Raw genomic sequence first — 19,080 nt, 5'->3', positions numbered from 1 at the left:
AGGGTACAGCCCTAGTGACAGATATGGACCTTTTATTTGACCATTTGTCTGTTGGATTTAATGTTGGATTTAAAGTTATTATGAGAAATTAGTTTATTAGTAGGACAGTTACTGTATCGGAATGAAAGAGTACAGTCAGTGTATAGTAAAAGCTCAATAGGGCAGACTTGAGCTTGTTGCTAAGGTACAGGGACATAAACTCAAAAATGCTGGGCCCATGCATTGTTAAAATTATATAAGATTAACATATATTTTTATGTTACTTTAACTTAACAAATTAAGATATACAATTTCAACTTGTTTTCATAAGTTATGTCAACTTTTGTAAGTCATAACTTGGCCTTGGAAAGCAGGATAAAGAATACATGATATTTTGCAGGAAATGTTGTCATTTTACACAGGTTAAGTTATCATAATTGAACCTCCCTTTAAACACAGTATTATACGTTATTTAATAGGCTATGCCATTAGTTTTCTATAATTAAATCAAGTGAAAACTTTTATATTAAGTCATCAAATTTGTTATCACAGTCACTGGTGACCACAAGTCCACAGAAACACATTGAGAAATACTTTAAACAGATCAGATGTGTGTTTAGATCAGACTGTCCTATACCAAATACGTAATTGTAAGATCTGACGTAGAAGGCAATGTGACATGACCTTAAATTTCAATTTTTTATATTCTTCATTTCATTTAGAACATATCTAACATTTGAAATGGATTTTTGATTTTAGTCTTTCCTGGCAGATACCTCCTGAGACTTTGCTTTATACTTTCACCATATCTATAGGAAATACTCATCTTTATTTTTATATTTACAACATTTATATTTTCATTCAGAAGTGGTTTATTTCTCATGTGTTGTTCTTTGTCCATGCATGCCTGTTACCAAGTTACAGTGCTTAGAATGAACCAACCAACATCCCCTTCTGAAAATGCCACGGCGCCTATATTTCACATTTTGTAGCAGTCACGCTGGCTCCAGATGAAGTAACATAAATTAGCCAATCCTGCGGCTGACCTTTGAAACCTTTACAGCCTGTCAACATTTTATTCAGCTTCGCTACTCTGAGATCTCTCTGTATCTTCAGTTGTGAAGGTGAACTGTGCACCTTAATTGGGTATACATATATTTTGTGGGGCTAAATGTCACACATTTTATTTTAATTAATATTTTCTAAGGTAAGTTTATATGGTCAATTGCCATGTAGGAGCTCACAGAATTTCACAGACTTTACAGTAAGATTGTAAGCAATATAGTTTTTCTGTATTTATTGATATTTGTTAATGTTAGTTAATGCCAATACAATTGTTGATTCATTGGGCATTAACTGATGTTAACAGTAACAGCTTTTTGAACAACTTTTGTTTGTTAGGTAATGCATATGTTAACAAATACCTTATTGTAAAGTGTCACCAAGTTTCTAAGCTATGGCAAACATGTTACCACTTGGGGTAAGTTGTCACAATCTGCTTTTCACAAATCATAGATTTTACAGCAAAAAATAATCAGATGTAGGCAGAATAATATACAAAAAAAAATTACATATTACATATAAAAAAGGTGATCAATTGCCCCATCCTTACGTTTAAAATCCATTTGTCCTTTTTTTTATATATAAATCTACACTCATTATATAGTTTATTCCTGCCTGGATATGTCATAGATTTATTTGTATTGCATTAATATGCTTGACCAACAATTACAACACCAAGTGTCTGAAAAGAAGTTTATAAAACATTTTCTCATTTAGAGAATTGTTTAAATTGCCATATTTTGTGCAATTGCTATATATGTGCTATATAGGTCGTGCGTTTCTGCTCTGTTATGCTGCATCACGTCTTATAGCCAGTAGGAGGCGCTATTTAGCTGTTCAATTCCATTTTAGGAATTGAACACGTGAATGAAATAACTTTTCAAGCTACACATTGTTTCCAGCTTAATCTGAGGATCAATCTCACATAAAGTTTGTCACGACCTTATTCATTTCGTACCTGCAGAGTTGTCCGAGAAAACGACATTCAAAGACAGAAAACCCCAAAATAGCCCTCAACATTCCGGGATGAATAGGGTCGACTGTTTACCGGTATGAATGGGGTGCATACAGACCCACTGAAGGACCCTCATACACCCCTATACGAGACCTCAATGAATGTGCCACTTTGTCCAGTCATTCAGGTGGTAAGTGAAAATAAGGATGCCAAAATAACGGTCCACCAACACATTTTTTATGCGTTAAAGACAGACATAAATGAATGAACAAAAGTAATTCCCCGTACGTTAAAACTGTTGAGCACGTATGCGTAAAGGCTAAATGCAAGTGAGGTTTCTCGACACAAGGCGCGTGTCTGCTGCTGGATGCAGGTAACAACGCATCCTTTATGTACGGGCTGGAGGCGGAGGCAGTTTTGGGGTGGGGTGGACCAGAGGATCCGGTTTCGCCGGGGGAAGAAACCAGCAGAGGTTCGCCGCTGCCCCGCACACTCAACGCACGCGCTCCATCACACACGCGCCCTCTGCTCTCGAGGACTCGGGGCTTTGACATCAGTTCGTTTGTATTGTGATGGTAAGCTTTATCATTTATCTTCATTACTTTAGATGTTTACAGGTTATTAGTAGCGTGGTGGTCAATAATCATCTTTTCAACCATATATATTAATAGGCTGTTATTAAATTGTGAGGCATAGGTTAGTCATAGAGACCGGGGCTAGTTGTCACAAAGAGAAGTTGTCATGATACGAGTTAAATCGCATGAAGTAAGTTAAGCTTAAACTTGTATCTGCGATTGTTTTGCATGCTGGTTTCAGTACATAATTTGATTTAGTATTAGAATATTTTATTTGTGAATTCTGTTCTCTATTATATTATTATTTTAATAACATTTTTGTAGTAAGTAACCATAAACAATAAATACAATAAGAACACACTTTGATACATTAAGGTGACTGTATAATGAAGAGAAGTTGAACTGTTGACAATACATTTATTTGGGCAAGTTGTCACATGTACTTTTAATATTTTTATGTCATATTATGCATTTTATTTCTGTTTGCCAAAGTAATGCTATGTTACCTTACACAGATTTGTTATATTGCGTATTACAGTTTTTTTGAATTGCTAAAACACTAAACCCCAATCTCTGAACCAAATTCATAGTGGCCTAAACACATTTGTCAAATCATGCACTCTTTTTGCAAAATTCTAAACACAAACTTCTCACTAAAACACACATTTCACACTGCAATGCACTTGTTTTATAAATACTAAACACAGGCAGGCAAAAGTTGAACACAACTAAAACACCGTTATCATCGAGTAAACACAACAACTCAAAATTCTACACACTTTTATCTAATGGTATTTTTTACCAATTGTGTGAATTGGAAACAGTCTGAGAGGTAGATGAAGAGTATGAGGAAGAAAAGGACACCAGAGATGATGCAATTGGCAAAATTTGCAGTTGGATTGCTGACTTTTTACAAAATACAAGTGCTGCTTACAGTAATATTGAAAACTTACTATTACTTGCAGTACTTACAGTAAAGTATTCACTATATTCACTGAACTTAACTTGTGATTACAGTGATATAGATTTTTAACAGTATTTGTCAATTGTGTTGTTATGTACAGTAAACATGTATTTTTCTGTAAGCAGATCTCCTGGATGTTGTGTTTTCCATTTTTTAAGGTAGTGTCTAATGGATGCTTGTAGTGTTTTATATTATAGACTTATGTGTTTATGATTTGAAAGCTTAGTTTGATTTTGAGTACAAGTGAAATGGTTTTGAAGCAATTGTTTGATTTTGCTAGAAGAGTCAGGGGTTCTGTGAATTTTGTTTAAAATTGGGATTTGTGTTTAAGGTTTTGAGAAAATGAGTGATGGTTTAAAAAAATGTGTTTTAGCAATTCAGAAAAACTGTAATTTTGCTTTGTGTTTTAATAATGCTGTTGTTTGTAATGCATTATAAATGTGTTTTAACGCCTGTCTGAAGACAGTTCTCCAATGTGATAGCTTGGACCTTGTGACAACATGCCCCCAAGCATTTCTCATTTGTTAAATGAACTATACATTTATTTGTTACCAGTAACAGTGCAAAGACTGTGTTGTCGACTTATAGACAGTTAGCCCTGGGCAAATCGCCCCATACCTCCCCATCTTTATGTTTCTTTCACCTTTTCCTCTTTTGATTCAATGGGAGATGCATGCTAGTATGGAGAATAGGCATTTTAATAGTTTTGCAACAAGGGCATTTTTATGAACATCTAAATTCTGCTGTTTGTTGCTGGGTAAATATTGGACAGAACACATGTTGAATTCAATTGCATTGAAACACCCCATCATAGGTTTTTTTTATTAACCCAAAATGTGTTCTGTCCAATATTTACCCAGCACTGGGTTAAAAATAACCCAGCAGAATTTAGCATGTATTTGCGCTTCGGTTTTCAAGTTGTATAAAGAATGTTGGTCATTTCAGAAACCCCAGGAACATGTTTACAGCTTGTTTCAGGTGTAAAATATTTTGTCTAAGTGGACGGCACAAAGGAAAGTTTAATTTAAAACACCACAAACTTCCTAGGAATCTCTTCAGATAAACACCGTTTTGTTTTTTAACTGTTGGGCTTTGTGCCAAACACACTGTTTCCTCTTGACTAACAAATTATGGCTACCGAACAAAGCAGAGGATGTAACTTCTGCATTAGTTAATAGTCATTGCATTAGCAATAGATTCTGGTTGCATGTACCTGCTTATATCACACGCACACACGCACGCACACACAAAGGATTTGGAGGATTTGGAGATAACTATACTTCCCATCACTGCCATTCAAACCATTCAATGCTAATTTCCTAACAATACTGGTGTACTATTTCAAAGGCTTATCTAAATCTCATAAACTTAGCAACACATAACAGATGTGCCAAACTCCCTATACAAAATGACTCGCTGTCACGAGTATGTGTTATGTTCCTTTAACTTAATTGGTTTGCATTAGAGCAAATGTCATGACTTTGAAACACAAATACTTGTATAGAAAATGTATAGCATGAATGCATTGTGAGTTGCTTTGGCTGCCTAGTGCATAAAACACACTGATCTGTTCTGTAATATAAGTTCATGACACATAAGAATCTAGTATTTATTAAATATCGGGCTGCCTCTCTATCTGTACCATCCTGCTGATGAAGATTGCTATGACGACTAGGTGTTCGCAACTATGTGCTCTCTATGGCAATGAGCTGTCCTGCTGTTTTAGGCCATTTTAAACACCACAGATCTTTCATAGAGAGAAGTGAAAGTAAAAAAAAAAGCTTTTGCGTTACACTGCATTGCTTGTTAATATTCAATGCTGTTTAGACCCATAGTGATGCGATTTATTTTTAACCTAACAATTATCGCTTTCTGGTAGGCTATGTTAAGAATAGACTTCTTGCATATACTTCCTTCTGAATACTGCACAGTATAATGTGTGATACAGTATACAGTATGCATTTCATACGTATTTGCTCTGAAACAAACGTGACCCTGTCTGTGAAATCCAAGTCTCATAATCTAATTGTGATATTTGGAAGTTTTCAGTCATTGACTGATCTTACATGATCTTACAAGATATCAAGGTTATATTTTCACAGAATAATCTTTACATAAATGTAGGATGATTTTATGTGAAATCACAAAAAATGACTCAGCTGCTGAGTTTTTACAGACTGGGTCACAAATCTGGTTATAATGCATTTAATCCAAGACAGAAAACTAAACTCAAGCACATTTATTCAATCAAAGTGATTTGATTTTTGATTTGAATATACACAAATGGCCTGCTTTATTTACCAATGCATTGTGCTTGAGGCGTCTGTCATTATGCATGCTGTGCACACGGTACGCATTTTATTTACCAACAATATACTGGATAATAGTATAGTTGAGAAGTATGCCGTCCCTAACAACAATCATTATCTGTATTGTAAAGTGAACTGTGCATTCATTGTTGGAAGAGTCCTCCGGCTAAATTATGAAGCACTTGTTAAACAAACAGGCCGGATGTTCATTATCCTACAGCTCTGTTTAAGGGCATATTCGTGTTTAAACCAGATTTCAAAGTTAAGCACATTATTTATGGTTTCAAAGTTGTACACATACTCTCGAATTATGGCACAAATGTGGGAAACATGGTGTGTGGCTACATAAATCATCATGACCTGTCAACAGTCATGCTAGACAGTGTTTTACGCTTTTCTCCAATGAATCCTTCACCGCATTCAATGAAAGTCACTGTTTGAAGCTTTTTAGCCATATGGAGACCCATTATGTGTTGTTTTGAAACAATTGTGGCTTGCATGGAGAGAATTTCTGAATAACAAATTCATAAACATTGCCATTATAATGAATATGCGTGGACAAGAATGTTTGTAGGGTGTATTTCTCTTTTTTTTTTTTTGATGAGGCTAACACTGTACATAGGAAATGTCTTCATTTAAAAAGGAAATGGGTGTTAGGAACATTAAGTTTTAGGAGGTGCATATATTTTGACAGAATGAGAGACCGTGTTTGTGTGTGTGTGTTTGTGTAAAGATCTTAATGTGAGGCTTGTTTTGTTATGTGTTGGTTATAGGAGTATAAATGGCGGTTGTGTATGAAGAAAGTAGAGATTGTGTCAACTTGCTTTGCCTCTTAAATGAGCCCATTTATTTTTAAGCCCCGCACCTTCTAGCACTTGTCACGTACAGTAGGCTCTGTTCCAAAACCGAGTAAGCGGCTTTGCCTACTACATACTTGCATAGCATCCTAACTGAAATAAGACAAAATAAGTGACTCAATTTATATGCAAATATATATATTAAACAGCTGTCCCTTGTGGTTAAATGGCACTTGTTTTACGTCATTCCAGTTAATGACTTACTTGTTGTTATGGCGACGTATGTCACATGATGTATCAGCATATCAACAACGTTGTACGTCCGAATTAATTCATACTATCCACATTCATACTATATATTACCTAATGTTTTAATGGTCAATGGTCATCTGAGTCAGTACCTACTGTTACAATATGCGATTTCAGACGCAGCAAATACATTTTTATACAGCACTATATATACTAAATGCTGCTTATTACAATGATGTGAATTAGTATGCATTTCAAATAGTAATGCTGTATTATGGGGACAATCCACTTTTTTTGAAAATATGCTCCCCTAGAGTTAAACATTTGATTTTTACTGTTTTGGAATCCATTCAGCCGATCTCCGAGTCTGGCGGTACCGCTTTTAGCATAGCTTGGCATAATCCATTAAATCTGATTAGACCATTAGCATCGCGCAAAAAATAACCAAAGAGTTTTGATATTTTTCCTATATTAAACTTGACTCTTCTGTAGTTAGATTGTGTATTAAGACTGACGGAAAATTAAAAGTTGCGATTTTCTAGTCAAATATGGCTAGGAACTATCCTCTCATTCTGGCGTAATAATCAAGGACTTTGCTGCCGTAACATGGCTGCAGGAGGCACAATGATATTATTACCCACTGCCCGAAAATAGTCCCCTACTATTAAAAGTTACCAAGTGGAATATTTTCGGGCAGTGCGCACTGCGTAACATCATTATGCCTCCTGCATTCATGTTACGGCAGCAAAGTCCTTGACTATTACGCAAGAATGAGAGGATATTTATGCCTAGAAAATCGCAACTTTTTATATTTCCGTCGGTCTTAGTACACAATGTAACTACAGAAGAGTCAAGATTAAAATAGGAAAAATATCGAAACCCTTTGATTATTTGTGAGCGCGATGCTAATGGTCTAATCAGATTCAATAGATTGTGCTAAGCTATGCTACAAGCGGTACCGCCAGACCCAGAGATCAGCTGAATGGATTCCATAACGGTAACAATCTAATGTTTAACTCTACGGGAGCTGGAAAATAAGCATATTTTCCAAAAAAGTTGTGTCCCTTTAACTTATTGCATATATAATTCAACAAGTAGTTCACATAAGATCTCTGAAACAAATTAGGTTATTTTGCATTTTAGTAGAAGGCACAAATTAAACCGCATTGCATTGTGGTCATTCCACGCAGTCGTCATTTGGGTTTCCTTAAAATTTTAATTTCCGTCATCATGTTTCATGCCTTCGATATTCTCCTTTGACTTATTTTCTTTCATTGAGCGAAATGATGTTAAGTTCAATGTACGTAAACAGCATCATCTACCTTCTGCAGGTCATACAGGTTTGCCTACACAGTAGGTAAAATGTTCATTAGTCGACTGAGCTAACCTTTAAAAGGCAGGCCAGATGGTAGGTACGATCTGGGTCGGGTATGAAGAGAACCAACTTAATTAAGGGGATTGAGAATCACCTGAGGCCCAAAAGTACATCAAAGAGCTCTTTCTACCGCTTTCACATTCCCCGTTTCTCCCATTATTTTCCGTTCAACCCCTAGAACCCCCTGTGTTTTCCGTGAACACGAGGAACACCTGGAATTGCTTTCACTGATGTGCTCCCTCTAATGCAGTAGTAAAACAGCGGGGCTTGACTTGGCTCATGCTCTCGTGGACTCTTTCTCTCCTCGTCCGGATATATCCCACCTTGTTAAGTTTGCCGGTTTAGGCAGTTCCTCTTCAAAGGCATCTCAAGGGTACGATGATGTCTTCTTTCAGCAGGAGAACAGAGACAGCAATGACGTGTGGAATACAGACTCGCTGCGATTCAGTGCTGAGTCCTGTGCATCTATTATTTAATATAAGCACTGACAGCTGAAAGTTGAAAGGAAAGTGGCGGTACTGGATTACAGATCATTCATTTATGAGCCAAAAATCTGAAGCTTCTTTTTGTTTCTGCATGCATCAGATGATGACTTTGATGATGTAAGTGGTATTTTCACTGTCGGAGATGCGGACATGCGGCTGTTGCTGTCTAATTTTGTGAGGGCCCAACAGGAAGCTCGTGTCTGGTACCAATGCCCTGTGGACACAGGATGTGGTTTCATTAGGAGCGAAGTTGAAGACTAACTGTGAAGTGCGTGTGCTTTCTACAAATGGTAGACACTATTATTATGCATAGTGACAGAAAAAGTGTGCAAACCGTTTTATGAGCATTCAGATGAATAAGCATTTATAAATGCAAGCATTGCTATTATTTCTGCTCATATGAAGAGTTATACATTTATTTAGAGGTACAAAAGTGCAAAAGCTGTCACTGGGGTGGTAACCTTTATAAAAGTACCTAGCACCTATAGTACATATTAGGAACGTACCATTTTTTTGGAAGTGCCCTTGGCAGTAAATACCGTACACTTTACAATACTTATCTGTGTAGAGCGTTGCATTAACAGCACAAATATCATGGGTTCAATGCCTAGGTGACACACATACTGTATACCTTGTAACGCACTGTCGCTTTGGATTAAAGCATTTGCCAGACGCATAAACGTAAATGCACATTAGATGTGTGAAAGTGCCGTGTGAAACTTATTCCGCAGCCAGGCACAAGGGTCAGCAGGAGCCCTTGAAAGTGAAAATTGCAAAAGGAGGGAAACACATCATTTCCTGACTGCACAGCAGAGCCAGATAGTATAACTGCAGCTGAGTCTGCAGATCAGAGCTTGTGAAAGTAATTGAATTAATGTAAATTTGCTTGGTTTGCAAACCGGACGATTCTTGTACGCACGCAGGAGCTTTCACGCTGATTGAGATTGTTGGAGATGTTGTCAGGAAGTTACCGGAGGAGAGCAACCACAAGATGTTATTTCACTTAGCCTTATGGAGGATCCTGAAGAAACATCTTATGACCCGAAACTTACATACTCTCCCATATGTCATCTCGAAGCCATATGGTGTTGTTTTGCACCGATAGCACAAAAGCTGATACTTTGTGAACTCTAATAATTTTATTCAATTGTACATCATGTTCATGTTCATAAGACTCGATTTGGAACAGATTTGGAACAACAAAAAGATTAAAAATGAATAATGAGTTGCATTATAAAAGAATACAAACTTTCCTTGTCTATGCAATCGAAAGATAAACTAAAGACTTAAAATTTCTCATTTGCATCAGGCCTCTAGACAGACTCTTCCCAAGTTTGCTCAGCCGTGCGTTCGGTCCGTGGTCTTGGCTCCGGTGTTGTGTAGAACGGACACAGCAGGCTGAATGAATTGCTGGCAGACATGCGCTGTGGTCGTCCTGGCGGCTGTATGAGTAAGCTGGGACGGTGTAACATGGTGTGAGGCATCTTTTTCCCATTCGTGTGTGAGCTCTTAGACGACAGATATCCGTGATTGAAAGAGAAAGAAAAGCGCTGTTTTATTTCTTTCTCTTGTCTGGGATAGTGATCAGTTCATTCAGTTGATGTATCTGCGCCTGAAGAGTTTCCAGGAACGGTCGCTGTTTCTGATAAGACAAAGAGTTACTGTATCAGACTGATTCACTTATCTGATTTACACTGTGAAAAGAAATTAGTCTGAAAAGAGTTTGAGTGAGGGAGTGAGTGAGTGAATAAACACGAAAGAATGGATAAATGAATGAATGAATTAATGAGTAATTTGTGAGTGTGTGTGTGTTAAATAATAACTGAATAAGTTTGAGGATTAATTAGTATAGACCGTTTCAGCAGTAACAACATAAACAAGCGGCTGTTGCTGTCCGCACGTAACTTTCGGTAAACTCCGCTAAGAATAAATAACAACAAAGTTCTTTAAACGTAGTTTATTTATATAACAAGCAAAAAAACAACACATAGATTACCTAGGAAACCAAAACATTTGTTATTTTCGACGAGGCATTCGTTCAAGAGATCAGTTTAGTAACTAATCAGACCATTAAAAAAACGAAACCGGAAGTAAGGTTCGGATCCAGACGTGTATCACGTGCGTCCGATGAAACCGTCTATAGAATTAGTGCAGAAATTTGTGAATAAATAATAAGGGAGGGATTCATTGTAGTGCTGTTAGTTGTTAGCTATATTTCCTCAGGTTTGATACACAGAATTTGGCATAAATTATGTATTCTAAAAAACAGTGATTCCCAAGTCCACTCCTCGGGTCCACCACTAATCAGACTCCTTCCAGAATGTTTGAAACATTTCCTTAATTAAACCGCTGATGAACTGAATCAGGTGTTTAATATATGAAGACATCTAAAACATTCTGGGAGGGGGCTCCGGGGACTGGGGTTAGGATGGGCCCCCAGTTTGAGAACCACTAGGTTAATAGATGAATGAGTAAATGAATGGGTGATTGAATAATGAGTTAATGAATCAATAAAAAAGTTAAAAAGAGTCATTGACTGGTAAAGTGAGTGAGTGAATGAGTGAACATGTGATCTAATGGGTTAATGGGCAAATGAGTGATTTAATAGGTAAGTAAATGAAACTACTTTCAAATACCCACAATTGTGGTCTTGGTGACTCGAGAGCGCGTGCATGCCACAGGAAGTACACTGCAAAAAATGACTTTCTAACTTAGTATTTTTGTCTTGTTTTCAGTAGAAATATCTAAAAATTCTTAAATCAAGATGCATTTTCTTGATGAGCAAAATGACCTAAGAAAATAATACCTGTTTTTAGACAAAAAATATACAAATTAAGTGAATTTGTGCTTAAAACAAACAAAAATATCTGCCAATGGGGTGAGAAAATTTTACTTGAATTAAGTGTTTAAGAAAAAATACATCTTATTCACATTTTTTTTTCTCACCCCATTGGCAGATAATTTTGCTTGTTTTAAGGACAATTTCACTTAAATTGTATATTATTTGTCTTAAAACTAGACTTATTTACTTAGGTCATTTTGCTTTTCAAGAAAAAGCATCTTAATTTAAGAATTTTAAGATATTTCTACTGAAAACAAGACAAAAATACTAAGTAAGAAAGGCATTTTTTGCAGTGTAAGTGCACAAGATTGTCCCATGTCTTAAAGAGCACCTATTGTCCGATTCACCATTTAACATTTCCTTTGGTGTGTAGGTGTGTATTAATACATGTTAACGATATGCAAAAGGTACAAACCCCATGGTAAACGATGACTCGAGTAATCGTCTCCAATGTGAATCTCTTTTCTCTTTTTGGATTTATGATGTAGACAAGACCGCATTATCATAATTCCTCTCGCTTGGACTCACAGCCTGTAAGTTAACTCCTGTTAGCATTGCATTGTGAGCAAATCTTTCAAACATGGTAAGGGGCGTCACATTTCCAGCTGACATCAGAAGTATTCAAACCAATCACAACGTACAGATTAGCTGGCCAATCAGGGAACATTTTGTACAAAATCCGTTCGTTTCAGGAAGACAGGGAAATCTGGAGCTACAAAAATTTACGGTATGTGAAAAATAATGTTTTTTTAACCATAAACCACATGAAGACATTGTATTATACCAAATACACAAAATAATGTTTTTTAGAAATGAAATAGGTGCCCTTTAACCCACACTAAACCCACACTATCTCGAATACCGCTTCGGCTGAATAATACTACATTCACGCTTGGGCTCTTCACACCCACTAGAACACTTGGGCCAAACACAGGAAATACATCATGTAAGTAGTCGAGTGCAAAGTGTGGGTATTTGGACGCAGCCAAAGTTAAAAAAAGAGTTATTGAATGGTTGAGTGAGTGAGTGAGTGAATATGTGATATCATGGGTTAATGGATGAATGATTGAATAAATAGTTAAGTGAATGACTGAGTAAGTGCGTAAGAGTAAATAAACAAGTTAAAACATGTCAATGAATGATTGAGTGGTTGAGTGAATTAAAACGTGTGTAATGGGTAAATAGATGAATGGGTGAATGAATGAAAACGAAACGTGTCATTTAATGGTTGAGTGAGTGACTGACTGAGTGAGTATATGAAAAAGTTCAAAAGAGTATTAGTCAGAGTGGTGTAGATCAGTGTTTCTCAACCCTGGTCCTCAAGGACCCCCTTCCAGAATGTTTTAGATGTCTCCTTAATTAACACACCTGATTTAAATCATTAGCTTGTTAGGGAGACATTCTGGAAGGAGGCTGATGAGTTGGTACAGGTGTTTTAAATAAGGAGACATCTAAAACATTCTGGAAGGGGGTCCTTGAGGACCAGGGTTGAGAAACACTGGTGTAGATGACAGTGCTCAGTCACTTAGTGCAGATGCACTTTCTGTATTCCGAGTTCAAGTTCCGGCTTAGCGTTCTTTGCCCGTTCGGTTCCCCTCTCTCCACTCTGTACTTTCCTATCCTCTTCATACAATATCATCTTTCAAAAAGGCGAAAATGCCCCCCCCAAAAGTGTATTCGAATGGGCGAGGGAGTATGTGAATTAAAACGTCATTTGATGGGTTAACGCAGTGGTTCTCAAATTGGGGGACGAGCCTTTCTTCGGGTGGGGGTGCGACGGACTCCAGTTTTATGAAATTTTTTGAAATACATAAATTTATCAAATTTTTTTGTAATTAAACCTAAAAATATATATATAGCTACCAACCAACAACACTAAATTGTATAATTTTTTTTTATTTATTTAATTCAGTTTTTAAGTTGGGGATTTTATGTCATGAATTTTCTTGAGGGGGCCCCAAAGGGGAGTACCCTACACTTGGGGGCACACGCCGTAAAGTTTTAAAACCACTGGGTTAACGGATGAATGAGTAAATTAATAGGTAAGTGAATGAGTTGGTGAGTAAGTGAAAAAGTTATAATAATTGATTGAATAGGTGAGTGAAGAAATGAGTGAGTAAATGAATACTGTAAGTAAACGTAACAGGAAATGATCGAATGGGTACAAATGTCTACAAATGTGTCTATAAATGTGTGAGTTCCAGTTTCAGATGAACAGAGATTCCCCCAGCACTGGACTTTTGCCAGCTCTCCTTGATACAGTCCTGTATTCACTACTAACATAACTAATCCTTTCATTAGGTCAAGCCTCCCACTATCCCATAAAAGAGCCAATTGTGTGGTGAGTCCACACACGTATACACTTATAAGCACTCACACACACAGAGAATCCTACACCTTTTTTTCCCCCCATCTATCTCGTACCTCAGCATCTTTCCAGCCTGCTAACAGTGTTCCTGTGTGCGCCTGTAATGACAGAAACACATGTGTTAGTGACTGTTTGCATATGTGCGCTGTTGCATGTCTGCGCGCCTATGAATGCTCCGCTCTCGCGCGTGTTTGCTCAGACTTACAGTGAGGCTGTTTGAGTTGCGAGGCGTGTTCCCGTGAGGCCGCTTTTAACACACATCTCTTATTTTCACACATCAGTGACAGCACTGTTCCCTGGCATGGGAGCTCTCCCAGAATGCTTTGCTTGGCTGCACAAGTCTTGAATTGAGATCTTTAGGTCACTTTAAAATAAACGTGGTGTGTTTGCAGCCTAGATAGACTGATTTGAACCCGGTGCCCCCATCGTAACAGATTTCTAGTCATCTCAATGTCGTCTGTTAAGTGTTATGGTAATGTAAGGCTGTCAATTGTAATTGTAAAGATATACTGTACTTTGGAACCAGGTTGCTTTACATACTGTACACAATAGCTGAATAACATCCTGGTGACCTTCTGAGATCTTTATCTGTTTTGGTTCTTCAAAATGCAATCAGTCTAATCTGTATTTCTCTGCTTTTTTCTAGTTGCATCTGTGAAGATCAAAGGCTGGAGAAACACGAAGAAGAGTTGGAATAGATTAGGTACAACAGAATGACTAAAGATGAGGAAACATCTTGCTTGTCATTGCAGATATATCAAGTTGAAGAAGTGAATGGCAATTAAACAGTATCTGGACCCCTGCTGGTATGGAGCTCAAATGGCTAAACCTTATTCGATGAGTGGGACATCCGGGACGCTGTAGCATGGATCATCCACTCCAGACATTCTCTCAAAGGTCTATCATGCTACCTTCAAGAATGGGCAATTTTCACCAGGCAGAGATATGTGCATGTCGCCTTTGAACCGTTCAGATGGCACATTTGACCGGACGGAGAGCTAATAGCTCCTTGAAGAGGAGGAAGTGGCCGTAACTTGACCCATGAAGAAGAATGTGGGTGAGAAGCCAGACTGCAGTAAAGAAAGACTGAATTGGGAATAGACAGTAATTGCTTTGTGTGTTGCCTACGTTGTAATACAATAAGTTCTTCCTCTTTAATTTCAAAGACACACACTTTAACAAAGGTATTCAGGTGCCGGAGTGGCCTTCTGGCGTATCTTTGAGCCTGGGTTTTAATGAGTCGCAAAGATGCCCCAACTTTCTTGAACTACGTCATCCTGCCCACCTTGTTGTTGAGGTTGCCGGTTGTGATGTTTCGGAGGAGTCTGCTAGCCTGGCTCTCCCGCTTAGGCGTTTTATTAGTGGTGGTCTGCTGTTGTCTTTCCCTCCTCTATGTCATCACATGCAGCCCCCACGCCGATGAGGTCATGGCCGGGCAACCCCTTCCCAGGGTCGGAGGTTTGGGGATGGCGGGTGGTCCGAGCAGACCGGGTGGAGTCGGAAGTGGCCGAGAAGGCTTCCAGGCTCTACTACAAGAGCGAGAAGAACAGCACAGACAGCACATTGACAGTTTAAAGAAGCAAATCGCACAACTCAAAGAAGCCTTACAAGAACGCAGCGAACAGCTTAAGGGGATGCAGAACTCTTTGGAGAAGACAGCCGGACGAGGTGCGCGGACCGACGTGCTCGAGGACCACAGTCGCAGCGACCTGCAGGAGTTCCTGCGCAGTCAGCTGAACCGGGCCGAGGTTCACGCCGGCGTTCGGTTACCGAGCGAGTATGCCGTCGTGCCTTTCGAGAGCTTTACCCTGCAGCGAGTATACCAGTTGGAGATGGGGCTGACCCGACACCCTGAGGAGAAGCCTGTGAGGAAGGACCGCAGGGATGAACTGGGTGAGGTGGTGGAGAGCGCGCTTCACGCCCTCAATGTGCCAAATCAGGCAGGAGACAAAATGAAAACGAGCAAAGTTTACACGCCATCTGATTTCATAGAAGGTAAGAACCGTAAGGCATGGTAAGAGGTTTTGGGTAACCTGTTTAGAAGTATTATTTTTGTAGTTCTGTACGTTGCCACTAGGGGTGCTAAAATGATACTCTTTGGGGCGGTTTCCCGAACAGGGATTAGACTAGTCCCTAACTTGCACTGACAAATCTTAAAATACATTGATGCCTTTTGTTTTTCCTCAAAGTTCACACAAGTAATGTTTTTAGTAACGCATGTTTGTTAAAACTAGTTTTGGCTCATTTCTGTCTGAGAAACCACCCCTTTAACTTTAATATTGTGGAAAGAAAATAAACTTGAATTTTTAAAAGAATATTTCTGGGTCAGTATTAACATCTAGAGCTATTTTTAATAGATTATTCAAAGCAGTGAGCGATATTTTGTTTTCCACCTCCTCTTTCATCTTCATGACCAAATTAGCAAAACAATAGACCATCCTGTGGATGCATGCTAACATGCTAAAGCCAGGATATCCTGTAATGATGCCGTATGATGAGCTACGGTACCTACAGGAAAGAAACACAGCTGTTTTGCATTTAAGAGCCGTGTCATCTCTGCCATTCTAGTAGAGAAAAAGTGACGCATCTTGGTGGTTATAGACAGGAAATGCATTATTCATGTTACTATGCAACTTATAAAAGCTGTTTTCTCTGCACTCGAAACTGAAAAATAAGGGTCATGGTGCAATGTGCATATGAACAAACTTTTGAAAGAGCATCCAGGTAGGTGCGATAAACCAGTCGGCTAAACTAAAATCACAAACAGTATTTATATATAGTGCGCAAGTATGCAAAGATAGTGAGAGTATATGTGAGAAGTGTTATCAATAAAAAAATGCAGAGACCTGAACTTTAGTGTTTGATAGTGGAAGTAATAAATGTGAAACGCTTTATGCACTCAATGTTTGCATATTAAATTGCATCTCTTCAACTAAAGCAGTAAAAGCTGCTGTGTTGTAAAAGGTAAAAAATTATAAGATGGTGGTCTGGGTAGATTGGTCTTTTGTTGTGTATATGGAAATGAATTTGGCATGGATGCAGCAAATACAAAAGTTCTCAGTTATTGATGCTTTTAGAAATTACTTCATTTGCAAGTGCATTTGTAACCCATAATTAATTTATATAATTTACAGTGGTAAACCTTTTATGTGTATCTGTAAGTAAAATATTGTTTATTTTCGCATTGAGCCTGTTAGGAGTGATTATACGACAGCAATAGAGTTTGTTAAGATTCTTAAGACAACCATAGACTTGTATCAGAGGCATCAAACTGTCCTTTAACCGCATGTCTGCCCTGAAAACACAGTGTCCAGATTAATTGTTGGTTTACCCAGCCATTCTGCTAACATTGAGCAAGACTGGATAAAGAATAATGTTGTTGAACATTCTTAAAATGTTAATGCGAAATCACCGGAAACCTACCCGTCGGTCGCAAGAATGTTTACAGACAACATGTCTATCTACCCACAAAATAACTCTCCCACGAAAAAATTCTCCCACCCCATCTCTTGAGAGGCACTTGTATTTTTCTACATTTCCTGTGAATGTTATCTGTGCTGGATAACTGCTTATTGTTACCCAGACCATTTTAGTGGTGCCACCCTCTAATTTAGGGAGAATATTCCACTTTATGGAAACTTTATCCCGAGGGAATGTTATCAAAGCTCTGTAACTCACATAACTGCTTTGTGCAAGTCCATGAATGCTGCTTCATATTTATCTTATAGACAGACAGATAGACAGAGACAGGAAGACAGATGGACAGGCAGAGTCTGATAGAGAGAAGGACAGAAAAAGACTGATAGGAAGAGAGACAGATATACATACAGACTTATGGACATATACACAGAAAGGACAGAAAGAGACTGATGGACAGAGAGCAATTTATAGACAGACAGACAGAAAGTTAAATAGATATACGGAAGAACAGACAGAGACTGATAGATAGCCAAACATACATACATACAGACAGATAGATAGACAGATAAGCAGGCAGAGACAGACAGATGGACAAACATACATACATACAGACAGGCAGAGACAGACAGTTGGACAGACAGAAACATATACAGCCAGACAGAAGGACAGACAGAGACTGATAGATAGCCAGGCAAACATTCGTACAGACAGAAATATGGACAGACAGAGACAGAAAGATAGACAGACAGAAACATATACAGACAGAAGGGCAGACATTGACTGATAGATAGCATGACATACATATATACATACATACAGACAGACAGACAGACAGAGACAGACAGACATATAGATAGATAGACTCTGCCTGTCTATCTATCTATCTATCTATCTATCTATCTATCTATCTATCTATCTATCTATCTATCTATCTATCTATCTATCTATCTATCTATCTATCTATCTATCTATCAGACAGAAACATATAAAGACAGATAGAAAGACAGACAGAGACTGATAGATATACATATATACATACATACAGACAGACAGACAGACAGAGAGAGACAGACAGACATAAAGATAGATAGACTCTGCCTGTCTATCTATCTATCTATCTATCTATCTATCTATCTATCTATCTATCTATCTATATATCTATCTATCTATCTATCTATCTATCTATCTATCTATCTATCTATCTATCTATCTATCAGACAGAAACATATACAGACAGATAGAAAGACAGACAGAGACTGATAGATATACATATATACATACATACAGACAGACAGACAGAGACTATCTATCTATCTATCTATCTATCTATCTATCTATCTATCTATCTATCTATCTATCTATCTATCTATCTATCTATCTATCTATCTATCTATCTATCTATCTATCTATCAGACAGAAACATATACAGACAGATAGAAAGACAGACAGAGACTGATAGATATACATATATACATACATACAGACAGACAGACAGACAGACAGAGACTATCTATCTATCTATCTATCTATCTATCTATCTATCTATCTATCTATATATCTATATATCTATCTATCTATCTATCTATCTATCTATCTATCTATCTATCTATCTATCTATCTATCAGACAGAAACATATACAGACAGATAGAAAGACAGACAGAGACTGATAGTTAGCCAGGCAGACATTCGTCCAGACAGA

At 37.8% G+C, this 19,080-nt stretch overlaps 1 protein-coding gene across 2 annotated transcripts in view; it reads left to right on the top strand.

Moving 5' to 3' along the window:
- The first annotated feature begins 2,412 nt into the window (after nt 1–2,412).
- Nucleotides 2,413–19,080, top strand: part of csgalnact1a (chondroitin sulfate N-acetylgalactosaminyltransferase 1a) — a 40,558-nt gene continuing 23,890 nt past the window's right edge. Inside the window, exons 1-3 of one of the 2 annotated variants that reach the window (XM_065290392.2) lie at nt 2,474–2,571; nt 13,894–13,933; nt 14,607–15,955. In XM_065290392.2, coding sequence (XP_065146464.1) covers nt 15,196–15,955 — 760 coding nt within the window. In that variant the 5' untranslated portion in view covers nt 2,474–2,571; nt 13,894–13,933; nt 14,607–15,195. Of the gene's footprint in view, nt 2,572–13,893; nt 13,934–14,606; nt 15,956–19,080 lie in introns of both variants that reach the window. The other variant, XM_065290391.1, reaches the window with a different exon arrangement.

Source organism: Paramisgurnus dabryanus, chromosome 10, assembly GCF_030506205.2.
Source record: "Paramisgurnus dabryanus chromosome 10, PD_genome_1.1, whole genome shotgun sequence".
NCBI lineage: Eukaryota > Metazoa > Chordata > Actinopteri > Cypriniformes > Cobitidae > Paramisgurnus > Paramisgurnus dabryanus.
Note: the sequence above shows the minus strand (reverse complement) of the source record. Positions and strands in the feature narration are given on the sequence as shown.